This window comes from Piliocolobus tephrosceles, chromosome 11, assembly GCF_002776525.5.
Source record: "Piliocolobus tephrosceles isolate RC106 chromosome 11, ASM277652v3, whole genome shotgun sequence".
In the NCBI taxonomy this organism is placed as follows: domain Eukaryota; kingdom Metazoa; phylum Chordata; class Mammalia; order Primates; family Cercopithecidae; genus Piliocolobus; species Piliocolobus tephrosceles.
The window spans coordinates 105,676,212-105,695,569 of record NC_045444.1 but is presented as its reverse complement, the minus strand read 5'-3'; the positions used below and the strand labels follow the sequence as shown (position 1 = coordinate 105,695,569).

General features: G+C 54.7%; 2 protein-coding genes across 20 annotated transcripts; both read left to right on the top strand.

Moving 5' to 3' along the window:
- The first annotated feature begins 29 nt into the window (after positions 1–29).
- ATG9A (autophagy related 9A) lies at positions 30–10,056 on the top strand. Of its 16 annotated transcripts, none has more exons than XM_023221527.2 (17): positions 64–207; positions 567–731; positions 1,256–1,304; positions 1,688–1,819; positions 1,928–1,971; positions 2,809–2,873; positions 4,200–4,361; positions 4,560–4,701; positions 4,918–5,666; positions 5,750–5,903; positions 6,008–6,187; positions 6,563–6,811; positions 7,005–7,183; positions 7,288–7,405; positions 8,138–8,360; positions 8,543–8,688; positions 8,983–10,056. In XM_023221527.2, exons 4-17 carry the CDS (start codon positions 1,717–1,719, stop codon positions 8,986–8,988), a joined length of 2,520 nt encoding a protein of 839 aa, XP_023077295.1. In that variant the 5' UTR covers positions 64–207; positions 567–731; positions 1,256–1,304; positions 1,688–1,716; the 3' UTR covers positions 8,989–10,056. The 16 variants fall into 16 exon arrangements, with proteins under 16 accessions (XP_023077244.1, XP_023077295.1, XP_023077254.1 ...); XM_023221486.2 differs by having other exon boundaries at positions 1,253–1,304; XM_023221432.2 differs by having other exon boundaries at positions 567–1,003; positions 1,253–1,304.
- Positions 10,057–10,327: 271 nt separating this feature from the next.
- Positions 10,328–19,350, top strand: ABCB6 (ATP binding cassette subfamily B member 6 (Langereis blood group)). 4 transcript variants are annotated; one of them, XM_023221565.3, is made up of 20 exons: positions 10,328–10,499; positions 10,683–11,265; positions 11,587–11,724; positions 12,572–12,752; positions 12,939–13,040; positions 13,224–13,407; positions 14,321–14,442; positions 14,914–15,023; positions 15,224–15,289; positions 15,459–15,584; positions 15,745–15,821; positions 15,909–15,972; positions 16,085–16,170; positions 16,336–16,393; positions 16,928–17,032; positions 18,003–18,177; positions 18,296–18,408; positions 18,646–18,740; positions 18,822–18,890; positions 19,075–19,350. In XM_023221565.3, exons 2-20 carry the CDS (start codon positions 10,717–10,719, stop codon positions 19,184–19,186), a joined length of 2,532 nt encoding a protein of 843 aa, XP_023077333.2. In that variant the 5' UTR covers positions 10,328–10,499; positions 10,683–10,716; the 3' UTR covers positions 19,187–19,350. The 4 variants fall into 4 exon arrangements, with proteins under 4 accessions (XP_023077333.2, XP_023077324.2, XP_023077340.2 ...); XM_023221556.3 differs by having other exon boundaries at positions 10,328–10,512; XM_023221572.3 differs by lacking the exon at positions 11,587–11,724 and having other exon boundaries at positions 10,328–11,265.
- The last annotated feature ends 8 nt before the right edge of the window (positions 19,351–19,358 follow it).

Sequence of the window (19,358 nt, the reverse complement as noted above, 5' to 3'; positions counted from 1 at the left end):
TGACTGTCCGAGACCCGCCTCGAGCCTTTAGTCTCGCCTCTGAAGCCGAGAATTGGCAGTTGTGTCTCCACCCCCCGTGCTTATTGGCCAGCCTGGCTGCGGGTGACAGTGAGTGGCAGACACCGGGCCTAGCGCTCCGGATCGGGCCGAGCCGAGCCGAGCCGAGCCGGCGGAGCCTCTGGAATCACACGGGTCGCTGTTTCTGAGGTGAGACGTGAGACGGTTATTGGAATCCCAGGGCCGGTGTCTGGCCTTGCCCAGGGGTGCCTGCGGAGCCCTAAGTGAACTCGCGGCAGGTAACGGGGGAAGGGGCGCCGCCGGCGGGGCGGGGGCGTGCAGCCGGAATGTTTTGATTGCGGGCGCGCGCAGACGAGGGCGCGCGCGGGCGCCGGGGCCGCGCACAAGGTTGTCCGCTGTTGGGAGCTGCCAGCCCTTGGCCTGGGGCCGGGCGACCCTGGGGCGAAGTGGACTCCGGTCCACGGTCGCCGCGGCTGGATGTGGGGAGGCAAGCCAGCCCACCCGGGCTATCAGCTGTAGGGCTGACTCGATCCCCGGAACATCCGCAGGAACCCCTGAGCCTAGGCCCAGCCGGCCGGGGCTCCACGGGCCCTGGTCCACACGGACCCTGTGAGTGGTGACTTCCCTGAGGGGCAGGACTCTCACTTGCCCAGGGAATCCTACCGGGGCCAGGCTGGGCCAAGATCCACGGCCCCCAGGGGCTGCACGGACAGGTGAGTACCACGACCATGCCTGGCCCCCAGGACCTAGGGAACCCACAAATTCACCTAGGATCGGGGGTCTACACTGACCCAGTCAAGGTTTCCCATCCAGCAGGTTTGCTCACCGGCTGGATCTTTGGTGCCAGGGAAGTAAGAAGAGGGTGACCAGAAAGGTCCTCTTGAGGAAAGACTCTCTTGGGGTTTTGTGGACCCTGAGAAGTATGTCATTTCTGAGGCTAAGGTGGAGCAATGGAGAGATAGTCCAGAGGGGCCCCTGGCCTCAGGTCTGTACCCACTCATTCTCCATGGGGTCCCTAAGTTACTTCTTGAGACTCTGGAGTTGGAACAGTGGCCCTGTTTAGCGCAGCCAGAGGAAGTGCTGGTAGTCCTGGGCTGGAAGGGTGCTTCTTCCTCACTGCAGCCTTCCTGCCCCATGCTTGGCCTCCTCTTCATGGGGTGTGGATGGGTGGGAGGGTGGGGTTCCTTTTTATCCCCACTCCCCACTCTCTGGGGCCTGACATCTTCTCCTCCAGCAGCTGCAGAGCATCGAGGGCTGGAGTGGAGCACATACTGTCCATGGAGCTGGTAGGGCCATGTGCTTTTCTCAAACATTTGTTTGCAAAGTGCTTCCAACCTGCTAGTCTCTTGGGAGACCAGGGTTCCCAAGATGGGTGGGGGAGGGACTTTTCTGACCGTAAAATAGAAGATGAAACAGCACCCAACAAAGGGGCAGATTCTGGCTTTGGGCTAGGAAGGCAGCAGTAGACGCCCAGACTGGCCAGAGTTAAGGCCCCCCTAGCCCTGAGCTTACTGCCTTCCTTGTGTTACTACTTCTCTGCCTCTGAGCCAAGCAGGCTGGTAGTGGAGGCAAAGCCCAAGGGTACTTTCTTACTCCTTTTTGCACTAGGCAGGGCAGCCTGTGGGCAGCAGCTGGAACTGAATCAGGGTCTCTTCTTCCTCATTGGCAGGTGGTCAAGGTGGACAGGGGGTGGTGGTGATGGCGCAGTTTGACACTGAATACCAGCGCCTAGAGGCCTCCTACAGTGATTCACCCCCAGGGGAAGAGGACCTGTTGGTGCACGTCGCTGAGGGGAGCAAGTGTGAGTTCTTGGACATGACAGCCATAGGGAGAGCTGATGGAAGACCATGGAGGGAGCAAGGGGCTTGTGTTCTCCCAGAGCTCTGACATCTCTGTTCCTATCCCACAGCACCATGGCACCATATTGAAAACCTTGACCTCTTCTTCTCTCGAATATCCTTTTGTGTTTCTGAGTTGGAGCTCTGGGACCTTTAGTGTCTCTCTAAGCCGGGTCTCTGGTGGAAGGTGGGGGTAGGTTTGACTCTAATACCTGGAATGGGGAATGGAGCTCATCCTGAGGCTGAAAGAAGCTGGTGAAATCATCATTAAGTAATGATAGCCCACATTTACCAAGATCTGTTGCCCGTGTCTACTTTGTGGTGTTAATTTGTGGAGCCTTTCTAAGGGTAAGCCTCCATTTTTTTTTTTTTTTTTTGAGATGGAGTCTCTGTTGCTGCTAGAGTCCAGGGGCAATCTCAGCTCAATGCAACCTCCACCTGCCGGGTTCAAGCGATTCTCCTGCGTCAGTCTCCCATGTAGCTGGGATTACAGGCACCTACCATGATGCCTGGCTATTTTTTGTATTTTTCATAGAGACAGGGTTTCACCATTGTTGGCAAGGCTGGTCTTGAACCTCCTGACCTCAAGTGATCCACCCTCCTCAGCCTCCCAAAATGTTAGGATTACAGGCGTGAGCCACCACACCCAGCCGAGCCTCGTTTTTGATGGGATGTTAATAATCCTAAAAAGTAACATCTTTTGATTCATTCTGTGTCAGCTCTGTGTTGAATACTTTACATGCATTATCTCAGACCTAATACTCCCATGAGATAAGTGTTATTCATTCCTAATGTGCCACTGTGGACGGACAAAAGTTGAGAGGTTAAGTAACTTGGGAAAGTCACACAGCTAGAAAGTCACAGAGCCAGGACTTAAGCTTGAGTGTGTTGACACCAAAGTCTGTGCTCTTACCTGCTGTCTTTACTGACCACTTTTTCTTAACAATTATACGTTTATAATCTGCACCAGAAGAATGGCTTCACGTGTATGCTCATCGGGGAGATCTTTGAGCTCATGTAAGTATAAGAAGGGACAGATGATGTGGTAAAAGAATACGTCTTAGTCTTTCCTCTCCTTGCACTCACGCCTGGCCCAACCTGCCAGTACAACTCAGTCCTAGGCTAAAACTTTGTAGACCTCTGTAGTTCAGGGACTGGGTGTGGCACCAACACTTACAGCTTCACCTTTCTTTTTTTTGAGATGGAGTGAGTCTCACTCTGTCGCCCAGGCAGGAGTGCAGTGGTGCGATCTTGGCTCGGTGCAATCTCTGCCTCCCAGGTTCAAGTGATTCTCCTGCCTCAGCCTCCTTAGTAGGTGGGACAACAGGCATGTGCCACCATGCCTGGCTAATTGTTTTTGTATTTTTAGTAGAGATGGGATTTCACCAAGTTGGCCAGGCTGGTCTCCAACTCCTGACCTCAGGTTAGGTTATTCACCTACCTCGGCCTCCCAAAGTGCAGGGATTACAGGCATGAGCCACCATGCCCGGCCAAGCTTTCTCACAAGAAAAGCTTTCCAAGGCTTATCTCTTCCATGAAGAGAACCCAGGCCTTGGTTGGGCGCGGCAGCTCACACCTATAATCCCAGCACTTTGGGAGGCCCTAAAAATACAAAAATTAGCCGGGTGTGGTGGCACATGCTTGTAGTTCCAGCTACTTGGGAGGCTGATGCACAAGAATCGCTTGAACCTGGGAGGTGGAGGTTGCAGTGAGCTGAGATTGTGTCACTGCACTGCAGCCCAGGTGACGGAGTGACACTGTTTCTCAAAAAAAAAAAAAAAAAAGGAAAAGAAAAAAGAACTCAGGTCTTGACCTTGATCATCTCAACGCTCCAGTGGAAAGTACATTGTTCAGTCAGGAGGTCTCAGAGATGCCAGCCACAGAGAAAAGCCTCTGTTCTGCCTTGGCTGTACCATGGCCTGCTCCTAGGCAGAGAGCCTCCTGGGAGAGAGAAGCCATATAGCATTGCCAAAAGGGAAGGGGCTAAGAAGCCCTCCTTCGATCAGAAAACTCCCCCAAGGGCTTTTAACTACAACCTCAAAGGGCAATTGGGACTGGAGATCAGAGACCCACAGGATGAAACCTTCAGGAGTCCAGAAGTGGTGGCTGAGGTTACCATGAGGTGAGGAAAGCAGGCTGCAGCTGTGGCAGCTGAGGCTAAGAGCAGAGAGTGGGCCTGAGACAGTTCTGTGGGGCTGAGGAGCAGAGAGGGCCCACTGGGAGTTCTCCAGGCCCTTCCAGTTCCCAGTCTTGTTCTGCCACCTCCAGACTCTTCTCTTCCCACTGGGTTTCACTGGGGCCTCTCTGGCTCTCAGACTGCACTCCTTCTTTCCAACTCTCCAGGCAGTTCCTCTTTGTGGTTGCCTTCACTACCTTCCTGGTCAGCTGCGTGGACTATGACATCCTATTTGCCAACAAGATGGTGAACCACAGTCTTCACCCTACTGAACCCGTCAAGGTCACTCTGCCAGACGCCTTTTTGCCTGCTCAGGTCTGTAGTGCCAGGTAAGGGCTGCAAGTCAAGAGGACACCATAGCCTTGAGTTCTGCTAGCAGGTGGGTAATAGAGTGGAGTCTGAGGCAGCAACTCATACTCCAGAACTGACTCAGGCTCAGTCTTGCAAAAATACTTCAGGATAGCAGCGTCTCTACCAAGACTCCTTCCTTGAGGGCCACCTCTCCTCCCCTTCTTTTTTCCCACCAGGATTCAGGAAAATGGCTCCCTTATCACCATCCTGTTCATTGCTGGTGTCTTCTGGATCCACCGGCTTATCAAGTTCATCTATAACATTTGCTGCTACTGGGAGATCCACTCCTTCTACCTGCATGCTCTGCGCATCCCTATGGTAAGACTGGGAAGTTGGGCACTTAGCCCATAGTCTAAGATGTATTGGGAGGTATGGGTGTATACCTGGGCGTCAGTTGTCCTTATCTGTCATTGACAGGTCAGGAAGTGTCTCTTAAGCTCACAACCCTTGAACCTCACTTCTAATACAGGGCAAGGGGGTCGAGGCAACAACTCCACCTTCCATACTTTGTCTCTTCCCCACCTCACCCTGCAGTCTGCCCTTCCGTATTGCACGTGGCAGGAAGTGCAGGCCCGGATCGTGCAGACTCAGAAGGAGCACCAGATCTGCATCCACAAACGTGAGCTGACAGAACTGGACATCTACCACCGCATCCTCCGTTTCCAGAACTACATGGTGGCACTGGTTAACAAATCCCTCCTGCCTCTGCGCTTCCGCCTGCCTGGCCTCGGGGAGGCCGTCTTCTTCACCCGTGGCCTCAAGTACAATTTTGAGCTGATCCTCTTCTGGGGACCTGGCTCTCTGTTTCTCAATGAATGGAGCCTCAAGGCCGAGTACAAACGTGGGGGGCAACGGCTAGAGCTGGCCCAGCGCCTCAGCAACCGCATCCTGTGGATTGGCATCGCTAACTTCCTGCTGTGCCCCCTCATCCTCATATGGCAAATCCTCTATGCCTTCTTCAGCTATGCTGAGGTGCTGAAGCGGGAGCCGGGGGCCCTGGGAGCACGCTGCTGGTCACTCTATGGCCGCTGCTACCTCCGCCACTTCAACGAGCTGGAGCACGAGCTGCAGTCCCGCCTCAACCGTGGCTACAAGCCCGCCTCCAAGTACATGAATTGCTTCTTGTCACCTCTTTTGACACTGCTGGCCAAGAATGGAGCCTTCTTTGCTGGCTCCATCCTGGCCGTGCTTATTGCCCTCACCATTTATGACGAAGATGTGTTGGCTGTGGAACACGTCCTGACCACCGTCACACTCCTGGGGGTCACCGTGACCGTGTGCAGGTGGGCCAGGGCCGCAGGCGGGAGCAAGCCGTCTAGCATTCCTGGGAAAGGCTTACATCTCACCATGACCCTGATCCCACTAGGTCCTTTATCCCGGACCAGCACATGGTGTTCTGCCCTGAGCAGCTGCTCCGCGTGATCCTCGCTCACATCCACTACATGCCTGACCACTGGCAGGGTAATGCCCACCGCTCACAGACCCGGGACGAGTTTGCCCAGCTCTTCCAGTACAAGGCAGTGAGTGGAGTTGGAGTTAGGGCCTGCTAGAGACTGGCTGGTAGCTTGGTGGTGAGGGCTGGGCTCCCTCATGCTCGCTTGTGACCTCGGTCCTGCCCTTTTAGGTGTTCATTTTGGAAGAGTTGCTGAGCCCCATTGTCACACCCCTCATCCTCATCTTCTGCCTGCGCCCACGGGCCCTGGAGATTATAGACTTCTTCCGAAACTTCACCGTGGAGGTCGTTGGTGTGGGAGATACCTGCTCCTTTGCTCAGATGGATGTTCGCCAGCATGGTCATCCCCAGGTACTGGGAGAGGCGGGAGCCAGATGGCCAGGGATAATGCTGGAACATACAGTGTCTTTGGGAAAACCACAAAAAGACACCTCTTCTGAGTCACACAAAGGCAATCCTATACCAGGGGCACACTGCTTGGGAGCCTGGGCTGGATTTCAGCCCTAATTTGCACCCTGGGCCAAGCTCCCTTAAGAAAGGCACAACACAAGTAACTGGCTCAGCATGCGGCCCCGCCTGGGGTGGGGGGCACCAGGGCCCCTGGGAAAGATTGACAGTGCACTGTGGTTTCCATCCTCCAAGGGTAAGGCCTCTCCACTAACAGGGAAGGTGCAGGAAGTCTCCTGCAAGAGAACAGTCCTGCTTACTCTGCTCTTCCTTGTGCAGTGGCTGTCTGCTGGGCAGACAGAGGCCTCAGTGTACCAGCAAGCCGAGGATGGAAAGACAGAGTTGTCACTCATGCACTTTGCCATCACCAACCCTGGCTGGCAGCCACCACGTGAGAGCACAGCCTTCCTAGGTTTCCTCAAGGAGCAGGTTCAGCGGGATGGAGCAGCTGCTAGCCTCGCCCAAGGGGGTCTGCTCCCTGAAAATGCTCTCTTTACATCTATCCAGTCCTTACAATCTGAGTCTGAGGTGTGTTCCTGGGGACTGGGAGACGATGGGCAGACTGGACTTCAGGAGCTGGGAGTTGAGGACCGGGCATGGGGTGGAAGGCCTCCTTCTGTCTCTTCAGTATGCACCACTGGGGCCTGAGATACAGAATACTAGGGGACCCCGGAGGCCTTTTTCGTTTCTTAAGAATTCTACCTACCCCTTTCTTTCATAGCCCCTGAGCCTTATTGCAAATGTAGTAGCTGGCTCATCCTGCCGGGGCCCTCCACTGCCCAGAGACCTGCAGGGCTCCAGGCACAGGGCTGAAGTGGCCTCTGCCCTGCGCTCCTTCTCCCCGCTGCAACCTGGGCAGGCGCCCACAGGCCGGGCGCACAGCACCATGACAGGCTCTGGGTGAGTAAATGGGGGCCAAGATGGGAGGGCATGGCAGCCCTCAGCAGCTTGTGTGGGTCTTGGAAAAGTTCACAGCTGCTGTCTGTCTATACTGGGAGAGACAGGGTGGATGCCAGGACGGCCAGCTCCGGGAGCAGCGTGTGGGAAGGACAGCTGCAGAGCCTGGTGCTGTCGGAATACGCGTCCACAGAGATGAGCCTACATGCCCTCTATATGCACCAGGTGAGTACGCAGCTGAAAAACAGAGTAGAGGGTTTAGATGCGGAGAAGTAAGACTGGGGTTCCAAACCCTTCTCTGCCATTTACCTGCTCTGCCACCCCCAATCCCATATCTACCTTCTTAATATCCTTTTTTAGCTAAGCGTGCTCTCATCCAGGGCCTTCACACACTTGCAGTTTCCCCTGCCTAGAATCCACTTCCCTGGGATATCCAGATGGCCTCCTCCTTCTTCTCAGGTCTCTGCAGCTGCCGTTTCCCTAAGACATTCTCTGATTACTCTCAGTAAAAGGCTTCCTTGCCCACCCTCCTGAGTCTTCCTGTCTTAGTTTTCTCCATAGCATTTAGCACCATGTGACATACCGTGCTTTTTCCTTATTTATTTGCTTATTCTGTATCCCCTCTACCAGTATATAAGCCCCACAAGGGCTGGCATTTCTGTCTGTTTTGTTCACTGCTGTCTCCCCACACCTAAAAGAGTGCCTGGCACTTAGACCATCAGTCGGTTTGTTCTTAAATCAAATGAATAGGTAAAATGAGGGCCATTACAACACAGGCTTGTGAATGTAACCTGCAAAGATCAGAGGTATATTACACACTATTAACATAATAGGTGCTCTGAGGCAAGGATTCTCAGGGAAGGGGTAAAGCAGGAACTGACTGATAGCAGGTTGGAGGGCAGCTGTTTCAGATGGACATCCTTTTGTCCCACACCAATGAGCCCCCCATTTCTCCAGCTCCACAAGCAGCAGGCCCAGGCTGAACCTGAGCGGCATGTATGGCACCGCCGGGAGAGTGATGAGAGTGGAGAAAGCGCCCCTGATGAAGGGGGCGAGGGCGCCCGGGCCCCCCAGTCTATCCCTCGCTCTGCTAGCTATCCCTGTGCAGCACCCAGGCCTGGAGCTCCTGAGACCACCGCCCTGCATGGGGGCTTCCAGAGGCGCTACGGCGGCATCACAGGTATCCAGTTGGGGGTATAGAAGGAAACAGGCTGCAGGGAAGAGTAGTTCTTCCAGGGCCTCTCAAGGGGAGGAAGAAGGTCTGAGGGACCAGGCCCAAAGACTCACCCCCCAAGCAGCCCCCAGCCTGTTCCTCATTCTTGTGTTCCTTCTGTGAGTATGCTTACTCTTACTTGTCTCCAGATCCTGGCACAGTGCCCCGGGCTCCCTCTCATTTCTCTCGGCTGCCTCTTGGAGGGTGGGCGGAAGATGGGCAGTCGGCATCAAGGCACCCTGAGCCCGTGCCCGAAGAGGGCTCGGAGGATGAGCTACCCCCTCAGGTGCACAAGGTAAGGGCCCCAGGGCCTAGGAACAAGTGCCAGAAGTAGTAACTTCCAGGGTGAGGTAACAGCCTTTCAGGGGAAGGAAGGTATGCCCCATCCCCACGCAGAGATTCTGTACCCTCCCCTCCAAAATACACTACCCCTTCTTTTCTCAACTGCTCTGCAGGGCTTGGTTTTTCCTTTCCTTACCTCCCCAGGAATCAACCTTTCCTGTCCCTTTATCTCTAGGTTTCTATGGGGCTAGCAGGTATCAACCAGTAGCTGAAGACTATCTCTGTTACCAACCCTTTCTCTCCACAGGTATAGACAAAGCTGAGCAGGGTTCCTATGGCCCAGGATGGAGGCCACCGCTGCCCTGCCATCCCATCCCGTCTTTCTGCCATGGGAGGGCTCCTCTGAGTGTTGCCTGGCCCCACGTGTGTGGTGTTTGTGTGTCTGTGCCTGGCCAATGGAGGTGCCAACACTGGGCTTGCCATAGCCCCAGGAGAGGAATTTGGGGCCTAGGAACCGAGGGCACACAGGACTCTAGCCTCATCCCCAGGACCCCCTTGGCTCAGAGTGTGGTGCTAGAAACCGGTCCCCAGCCCAGCCCCAGTACTGCCACCTTTACACCTACCCCTGCAAGTCCCCAGAGGGCTGCCCACCACAGAAGCTGCCAAGCAGGGAGAACCTGTGCCAACTGTGGAGTGGGGAGGTTGGGCCTGGACCCTCAACCCCTGCAACCTTCCCTAGCCCCCTCAATAGATGAGCAGGTCAGGCTGTGGCCCTTACCTCACCCGCAGTTCTCGCCCAGTGCTGCAGCCGGCTCGCCTCTCCGCTTCCTGCACATCACTGGCCTGTGTGTGCTGCTTGCTCCTGTTCTGTTCGCTTGCTCCCGTTCCGTTCGGCTTTTGCTTTGCGTTGGGGTGAAGGCCCTAGCTTCCAGCTTCCCTCAACGCTATCTTTTGACACTAAGAAAGAAGGTTTCTAAATTGTAGGAACAGGATGGAAACACTTTGCTGCCCTTTCCAACTTTTAGGATGGGCCCCCAGGAGACTAAGGTCTTCCTGGGCCCTCATTGCTGCTTACTGTACCCCCCATCACCTGCACATGGGACAGACCGGGCTGGAGGGTGACCTCAGCTATGTATGTCCCAGCAAGAGAGCTCTGGCCCGCATCTCGCTGTCCCCTGGAGGGGGATGAAGGGCGATGCCTCGCCCGAGGCTTTGGGCTGCTGCACTGCATGCTGGGACTGCCCCTACTCTGTCCCACCCCTCACCCAGCTGTGGTCCGGCTTTGGGAGAGTGGTGATTTGCGCTGCCCGAACTCGGAGCGGAGCAGGGTACGGACCGTGTACAGCTTGATAACCCTTAATAAAAAGGGAGTTTGACCAGACTTCTTGTTGTCTCGCGCGGCTAGAATCCTGGGAACAAGAGAAATGGGATGGACTCGGGCGGGGTCTAGAAGAAAGTATGTTTAGGCCGTCGCTCAGATACGCTGAGCTAGGCGGCTGGCGGAAGGGCAGCTTCCGACCCACGGTTCCGTGGAGGTCTGTTTCCAGCCCCAAGCCACGATTCCGTGGAGGCTTCCAGCCGAACGTGGTGGTCAGATTTCCCTCCCTGAGCACGTAAACAAGCCGGCTCTACCTCTCAATTTTGCATTCCTCGCGTGCACCATTTCCCCCGCCCCCCTTCGGAGACATTTGGCCAATGGGAACCCTGGGCAGGGGCTGGAAGCGGTCATGTAGGCGGGGCTACAGCCGTGGATCGCGGTGCGAGTCCAAAACCGAGCATTCCCGTGGGCCTGCAGTCGGCGGAAGGGGGCCGGGATCAGACGGCGTACGTGCCCTGCGTGAGTGCGTGGCGGCGGCGCGTTCGCGAGGGGAGTGGGCAGTGAGGCCTGGTCCACGTGCGTCCCTTCCGGGGACCCCCGCAGCTTAGCGCCCAGCGGCTGCGTGAGCCGAGACACCCGGATGTCCTCGCCCCTCTCCGAGTGATCAGTCCTGTACTTTGGTCCCGCAGTGCCCTTAGTCTCGGCCGGCGTCCACGCATTGCCATGGTGACTGTGGGCAACTACTGCGAGGCCGAAGGGCCCGTGGGTCCGGCATGGATGCAGGATGGCCTGAGCCCCTGCTTCTTCTTCACGCTGGTGCCCTCGACGCGGATGGCGCTGGGGGCTCTGGCCTTGGTGCTGGCTCTTCCCTGCAGACCCCGGGAGCGGCCCGCTGGTACTGATTCGCTGTCTTGGGGGGCCGGCCCTCGCGTCTCTCCCTACGTGCTGCAGCTGCTTCTGGCCACACTTCAGGTGGCGCTGCCCCTGGCCGGCCTGGCTGGCCGGGTGGGCACTGCCCGGGGGGCCCCACTGCCAAGCTACCTACTGCTGGCCTCCGTGCTGGAGAGTCTGGCCGGTGCCTGTGGCCTGTGGCTGCTCGTCGTGGAGCGGAGCCAGGCGCGGCAGCGTCTGGCAATGGGCATCTGGATCAAGTTCAGGCACAGCCCGGGTCTCCTGCTCCTCTGGACTGTGGCGTTTGCAGCCGAGAACTTGGCCCTGGTGTCTTGGAACAGCCCACAGTGGTGGTGGGCAAGGGCGGACTTGGGCCAGCAGGTGAGGGACTCTGTGGGGAGGGGGAAGCCTCTGCCGGCCGGGCCTGGGAAAAAGCACTGCATGTCCAGTCACACTGCTTCCGGGCTTTAGGATGCCTCTAAGCAAAGGGAGAAGGGAGGGGCTGAGTCCTGCGGGGAGCTGATAGCCAGCTGGTGGGGTGTGTCTTTGCTGAGTCACTGTGGTTTTGTTTTTTTTTTTTTTTTTTTTTAAGCCTGTAAGTGCTGCATGTGTTCATGACACCAGTCCCTGGCCCTATTATAAGTAGTAATACAATGAAATTTTATCCTCAATGATACTCTCTCCACTTATATTTCATTCTAGGTTCAGTTTAGCCTGTGGGTGCTGCGGTATGTGGTCTCTGGAGGGCTGTTTGTCCTGGGTCTCTGGGCCCCTGGACTTCGTCCCCAATCCTATACATTGCAGGTTCATGAAGAGGACCAAGATGTGGAAAGGAGCCAGGTACACCTCAGTTTCTTTTTTTTTTTTTGGAGACAAGGTCTTGCTCTGTCACCAGGCTGGAGTACAGTGCCATGATCTTGGCTCACTGCAACCTCTGCCTCCCGGTTCAAGCGATTCTCCTGCCTCAGCCTCCTGAGTAGCTGGGACTACAGGCACATGCCACCATGCCCAGCTAATTTTTGTATTTTTAGTAGAGACAGGGTTTCACAACGTTGGCCAGGATGGTCTCGATCTCTTAACCTCGTGATCCGCCTGCCTCGGCTTCCCAAAGTGCTGGGATTACAGGCGTGAGCCACCGTGCCCAGCCTCCTTTTGTTTTTAAGACAGAATCTTGCTCTGTCGCCCAGACTGGAGTGTAGTGGCGCGATCTCAGCTCACTGCACCCTCTGCCTCCTGGGTTCAAACAAGTCTCGTGCCTCAGCCTCCCAAGTAGCTGGGATTGCAGGTGTGTACCACCACACCCGGCTAATTTTTGTATTTTTAGTAGAGGTGGGGTTTCACCGTGTTGGCCAGGCTGGTCTTGAACTCCTGACCTCAGGTGATCCACCTGCCTCGTCCTCCCAAAGTGCTGGGATTACAGGCATGAGCCACTGCACCAGGCCCCACCTCAGTTTCTGAATCCTAGAGTCTCTTCATTTCATTCCCTGTCATCATTCCTTCCCTGCAAAATGAAATGCTTCTTTTCCAAATCTCAGTTTGCAACTTAGTTTTTCTGACCCCATCAAGGATCACTTGTGGGTCTGAGATACCTGGGAGCTATAACCCAATATGTTTTTCCCTAACGGGTTTTTGGCTAGTGCACTTGCTTGATTTCTGAGCTCCCCTCCTATGTGTTTCACCATCCTAGGTTCAGTCAACAGCCCAACAGTCTACCTGGCGAGATTTTGGCAGGAAGCTCCGCCTCCTGAGTGGCTACCTGTGGCCTCGAGGGAGTCCAGCTCTGCAGGTGGTGGTGCTCATCTGCCTGGGGCTCATGGGTTTGGAACGGGCACTCAACATGTTGGTGCCTATATTCTATAGGAACATTGGTGAGCAGGAGGAGTGCCAGCTCAGTGTGCTGGTCCTTCATCAGTTTGGTGGCTGGGGTGGTCCTTACGTAGGGAGGTGGGACAGAGCCGGGTGGTCAGAAGGAGGCTGTGGCTGGTACCTGGGGCCATTTTGCCTGAAGAGAGTCCTGGGTGCCATAAGTGGGCTCTGACTCTTTTTCTCCACAGTGAACTTGCTGACTGAGAAGGCACCTTGGAGCTCTCTGGCCTGGACTGTTACCAGCTACGTCTTCCTCAAGTTCCTCCAGGGAGGTGGCACTGGCAGTACAGGTATGAGAGACTCCGCCCTTATCCTGCTAGTTACAGTCCCCTCCCACAGGCATTCCCTCACCATCCACCTCTCCCAGCATTCCTCCCCAGCCCCCAAGTGTTCTCAGACCTTTCACTTCCTGGTGCTGGGCTGACATCCCTCAGCTCCCAGGCCCTACTGAGGCCTCCCCTGGCTTCCTACAGGCTTCGTGAGCAACCTGCGCACCTTCTTGTGGATCCGGGTGCAGCAGTTCACGTCTCGGCAGGTGGAGCTGCGCATCTTCTCCCACCTGCACGAGCTCTCACTGCGCTGGCACCTGGGGCGCCGCACAGGGGAGGTGCTGCGGATCGCGGATCGGGGCACATCCAGTGTCACAGAGCTGCTCAGGTGCCACCCCAGTGGAAAGGGCATGTGGGAGGGTGGAGCCAAAGCAGCAGGGAGAGGGGCCTGTAGGAGGAAGAGAACAGACCTTGCCTGAGGAGCTGCCCCTCCCACCTTGGTGTTTTTTAAATCATAGGATTATTGTATACATGCTCTCCTAATAACTCAGGTAATGCAGGCAGAGGGCAAATCTCTTTCGAGCTGCCCTCACTTCTTCAGAGCTTCCCACTGTTTAGTATGTTGGGTTCTGCTCTTTTTTGAGACAGAGTCACGCTCTGTCACCCAGGCTGGAGTACAATAGTGTGATCTCTGCTCACTGCAACGTCTGCCTCCCAGGTTCAAGCAATTCTCCTGCCTCAGCCTCCTGAATAGCTAGAATTACGGACCGGACGTGCACCAGCGTGCCTGGCTAATTATTGTATTTTTAGTAGAGATGGGGTTTCACCATGTTGGCCAGGCTGGCCTCGAACTCCTGGCCTCGTGATCTGCCCACCTGGCCTTCCAAAGTGCTGGGATTACAGCTGTGAGCCATCGTGCCCGGCTGGGTTCTGCTTTTTTGCATTTTTACGTACATACTATATATGCAGACTCACATAACTAATATGGTATCGTGGAGGTTTTTGCTAAAACAAGTGGTATTGTGACATAGCCATCATTCTCAGAGTTGCTTATTACCAGAACATTATGGAGATATGTTTTTCTTTCATGCCTGAAGGTCTCCCTCATTCATTGTGATTGATACAGAGAATTCTGTAGTTTGGGCATGGTTGATTTAGCCACCCACCTCTTGGGGTAGAATCAATTAAGACTGGTTCCAGTCTGTTGCTTGAAAATAAAACACTACCCTGAAATGTCTAGAGGCAGCGTTGCTGGGTCTAAGCCCCCAAACCTTTCTTATTCACTTGACCTGCCCTCCTAGCTACCTGGTGTTCAATGTCATCCCCACGCTGGCCGACATCGTCATTGGCATCATCTACTTCAGCATGTTCTTCAACGCCTGGTTTGGCCTCATTGTGTTCCTGTGCATGAGTCTTTACCTCAGTGAGTGCTGCTGGGTGACACCATCTCCGTGGACTATCCAGAGACTCCCTTGGCCATGAGCTCTGCCCCCACTCAAGTGACCCACCTATGGGAGGTGTTGGATTGGTGGACTTGAATGGGCTCCTGGTGCTCTTCATGTGATGGGCGGGTCTCTTCTGTCAAATCAAACCTTAGCTCAATCTAGCTGAGGGGCTGGGGAAGGACATTCTTGTCACGTTAAGTCTGCGCTGTGGACACAGGTCAAGGAAGCCTCGTTTGTATAACAAGATGCAGCTTGCTTTCATTTGTTTACCAAAAGCGTTTTCTACACATGAGGCTTTGTGCAGGTTGCAGAGATGCCTCCCTGTGGAATCTGGGTCTCTGGGCTTGAGCATAGGTTTAGTGTGTACATGGCAGGTAGTGGACATTGATACTTGGTCTCTGCTTTTGGGGATGATGTCCTATTCTGCTCCCCATCCTGTCACTCTCCAGCCCTGACCATTGTGGTCACTGAGTGGAGAGCCAAGTTTCGCCGCGCTATGAACACACAGGAGAACGCTACCCGGGCACGAGCAGTGGACTCTCTGCTAAACTTTGAGACGGTAACAGAGGCCCCAGTGGCAGTGGTGTAAGGTGTGGAGATGTGGAGGAGTGTGGTTAGGACCACTGGGGCTGACAGAGAGCTGGGGGTGTGATGTTTGTGTGATGTTTGAAATCAGGAAGGAGGACTGAGAGTTGGGGGGAATGACCCGAGTGCCATGTGTTGTGCCCATGCCAAATAATTTTGGTTTGAATTCATCAGGTGAAGTATTACAACGCCGAGAGTTATGAAGTGGAACGCTATCGAGAGGCCATCATCAAATATCAGGTGAGGATGCTAGTTTGAGGTCTCCAGAGAATAATACCCTGGCCTGGTAGAATTTTCAGGGCCAGGAGTAATAGTCGAGTGTTGGGGTGGAAGGGGCCTGGGCCCAAGTTTGGACTCACTGATGGCCATCGTGTATAGGACATTCCTTTTCCTGTGTTACTGCCCTCAGGCTTTGGAGTGGAAGTCCAGTGCTTCACTGGTTTTACTAAATCAGACCCAGAACCTGGTGATTGGGCTTGGGCTTCTCACCGGCTCCCTGCTTTGTGCATACTTTGTCAGTGAGCAGAAACTACAGGTGAGGCAGGATCTTGGATGAGAGAGTGGGGCACAAGGAAAAGGGGGCCTGGGGCCTGTGTCTGGGCCACCAGGCCCTTGGGTAGGAAGTGGGCAGGGTGACACAAGAAGAGCAGCCTGCAGGCCTCCCATGACGTGGTCCGCTTCCTTGATCGCCACAGGTTGGGGACTATGTGCTCTTTGGTACCTACATCATCCAGCTGTACATGCCCCTCAATTGGTTTGGCACCTACTACAGGTAATCTGAGCCCTGGCCCTCACCTGTCCAGGGCACATTACTATTTCCTGGCTACTCAGAGAAGTCCTAACCAGCACCTTTTTGCAGGATCATCCAGACCAACTTCATTGACATGGAGAACATGTTTGACTTGCTTAAAGAGGAGACAGAAGTGAGTGAAGGGAGAGGAGTAGGGTTTGGGGAAGGAGGAGCTGTGTGGTGTTTCTTGTGCTTGGAAAGTACAAAGCTGAGAACCTTAGCACACATGGGTGGTGCCCTTCCAGGTGAAGGACCTTCCTGGAGCAGGGCCCCTTCGCTTTCAGAAGGGCCGAATTGAGTTTGAGAACGTGCACTTCAGCTACACCGACGGGTGAGGCCTTCCTTTGCTTTTCTGTGCTTTTCTGCATACTGCCTTCCTACTTCTCACTGCTCTGAATCCCTGCTTTTGGAAAAGAGCCTGGGCAGGGGAGGGGCAGGGCCTACTAGCAGCTCTGGTGATGGAAGGCGCCTGCTGAGCAACCACCCTTCCTTGCAGGCAGGAGACTCTGCAGGACGTGTCTTTCACTGTGATGCCTGGACAGACGCTGGCCCTGGTGAGAGGAGACTCAGCCACTTGGCCCAGATGCCTCAAGCTTCCCTCATTCAGTGCCCATGGTAGCTCGTGACCCAGGGTGTGGAGTCAGAGAGCCCAGTCACGACAGGCAACAGGACTGAATGGTGCAGCCTCCACGGACATCGGTGACCTCTTGGAGAGGGAACCTTAAAAGCCAGTGGGCCTCAGCCGGGTGTGGTGGCACATGCCTGTAATCCCAGGACTTTGGGAGGCTTAAGTGGCCACATCACCTAAGGTCAGGAGCTTGAGACCAGCCTGACCAACATGGTGAAACCCCATCTCTACTAAAAATGCAAAAATCAGCTGGGCGTGGTCGTGGGCGCCTATAATCCCACTACTCGGGAGGCTGAGGCAGGAGAATCACTTGAACCTGGGAGTCGGAGGTTCCAATGAGCTGAGATCGTGCCATTGCACTCCAGCCTGGGTGACAGAGTGAGATTCGATCTCAGAAAAAGAAAAAAAAAAAAAAAAGCCAGTGGGCCTGAGATTTTTTCCACTGTTTCCAATGCAACAGGTGGGCCCATCTGGGGCAGGGAAGAGCACAATTTTGCGCCTGCTGTTTCGCTTCTATGACATCAGCTCTGGCTGCATCCGAATAGACGGGCAGGACATTTCACAGGTAAGGTTGCTCAGGAGAAGACTGTAGTTTAGGGGTCTGTGTGTGGAGGAATGATAAGGGCTGGGTGTCCAGAGAGAGTAGATGTCACCCTTGCAACAAACTAGGGCCATTCTAGCATGATATAACCTACAGTCACACAAGTAAAGTAGTCCTATGAAGGATTTGTGTGGTGCCATAAAAGCTACAAAGGTGGCTCATGCCTGTAATCCCAGCACTTTGGGAGGCCGAGGCAGGTGGATCACTTGAGCCCAGGAGTTCAAGACCAGCCTGGGCAACATGGCAAAACACCCTCTCTACAAAAAATACAAAAATTAGCTGGCCATGCTGGCGCACACATGTAGTCCCACCAGGAGGCTGTAGTGAGCTGTGATCATGCCACTGCACTCCAGCCTAGGTGACAGAGCAAGGCCCTGTCTCAAAACAAAAAACAAACACACACACACACACAAAAACAAAGGTACAAAGATCTTCTGTAGCCAGGTGTGGTGGCTTACACCTGTAATCCCAACACTGGGAGGTCAAGGCAGCAGGATCATTTGAGTCCAGGATTTTGAGACCAGCCTGGGCAACATATCCTGGCAACCCCATCTCAACAAAAAATTAAAAATTAGCTTGACATAGTGGCAAGTGCCTGTGGTCTTAGCTACTCAGGAAGCTGAGGTGGAAGGATTACGTGAGCCCAGGAGGTCAAGGCTGCAGTGAGCCGAGATTTTGCCACTGCAATCCAGCCTGGGTGACAGAGTGAGACTCTATCCCAAAACAAAACAAAACATCGACAGCAATCTGGTGAAGCGGGAAGAGAAGATGGGGAAACACAGAGGAGTGATTTGCCCACACGGCTAAGATCTGGGGCAGTGATGGTGGGATTCTTACCAGGGCCTCTTATCCCATGTGCTTCTGGCCAGCCCACCCTCCCTCCCAGGCCTTGGGGGTATCTCACAAGGCAGAGTGTGTGGTCTTTTGGCCCTAGGTGACCCAGGCCTCTCTCCGGTCTCACATTGGAGTTGTGCCCCAAGATACTGTTCTCTTTAATGACACCATCGCTGACAATATCCGTTACGGCCGTGTCACAGCTGGGAATGATGAGGTAGAGGCTGCTGCTCAGGCTGCAGGCATCCATGATGCCATTATGGCTTTCCCTGAAGGTAAGATTCCTTTGCAGAGAGTCCCCTCCCCTCCTGGTGTTGCCCTGTTAATCTCTGACCCCTGTTCCCTCCGTTTGTTTCTTCCACGTAAGAAATGTGTGGTGGGTAATATCCACAGGGTACAGGACACAGGTGGGTGAGCGGGGACTGAAGCTGAGCGGTGGGGAGAAGCAGCGTGTGGCCATTGCCCGCACCATCCTCAAGGCTCCGGACATCATTCTGCTGGATGAGGTGCACCCTGGGTCTCCTCCCCTCCTTCCTCCCTTGTGTATGCTCAAGCCATTCCTGCTGGGCACTGTCCCCACCTAGAACAGATATCATGAATCCACGTCTCACAAAACACACTTTACAGTTCTCAAGCCCAAACAAGGCTCTTGTATATTCTTGAGGCCTCAGCCAGCAGCCTGCCTCCTCCTTCCATTGGGGTTTTGAGTGGCAGGAACAGTTTTACTTGGACCCTCTCTACAGGCAACATCAGCGCTGGATACATCTAATGAGAGGGCCATCCAGGCTTCTCTGGCCAAAGTCTGTGCCAACCGCACTACCATTGTAGTGGCACACAGGTACAGGACTACAGGCCTGGGGTGGCTGGCGGTGTGGCCGCTTTGGGTGGGGTGGTAGGCAACTGATCTTTGACTTCTCAGGCTCTCAACTGTGGTCAATGCTGACCAGATCCTCGTCATCAAGGATGGCTGCATCGTGGAGAGGGGACGGTAAGAGACACATAGATCAAAAGGACAGGTCTTCTGAATTGAGGGCTCCAGGAAAGGGGGCATGAAGTCCCAGAGGCTTCTGGAGGGGACCTCCCTTGCCCATCCCAGCCTCTCTGCGGGCTGGCGGCAAGGACCCTTGGGGTAAAACTGATGGTTGGGACTCACACTTTCCTCCTCACCCCAGGCATGAGGCTCTGTTGTCCCGAGGTGGGGTGTATGCTGACATGTGGCAGCTGCAGCAGCAGGGACAGGAAGAAACCTCTGAAGACACTATGCCTCAGACCATGGAACGATGACAAAAGTTTGGCCACTTCCCTCTCAAAACCCAGAAGGGAATAAGATGTATGCCCTCTCCCTAGCTTATTTCATCCTGGTCTTGGGGTGCGGTGCTAGCTATAGTAAGGGAAACGGACCTTTCAGAAAAACACCTTTTGGGGAAATAAAAATGTGGCCTGTGTGAGGATCACT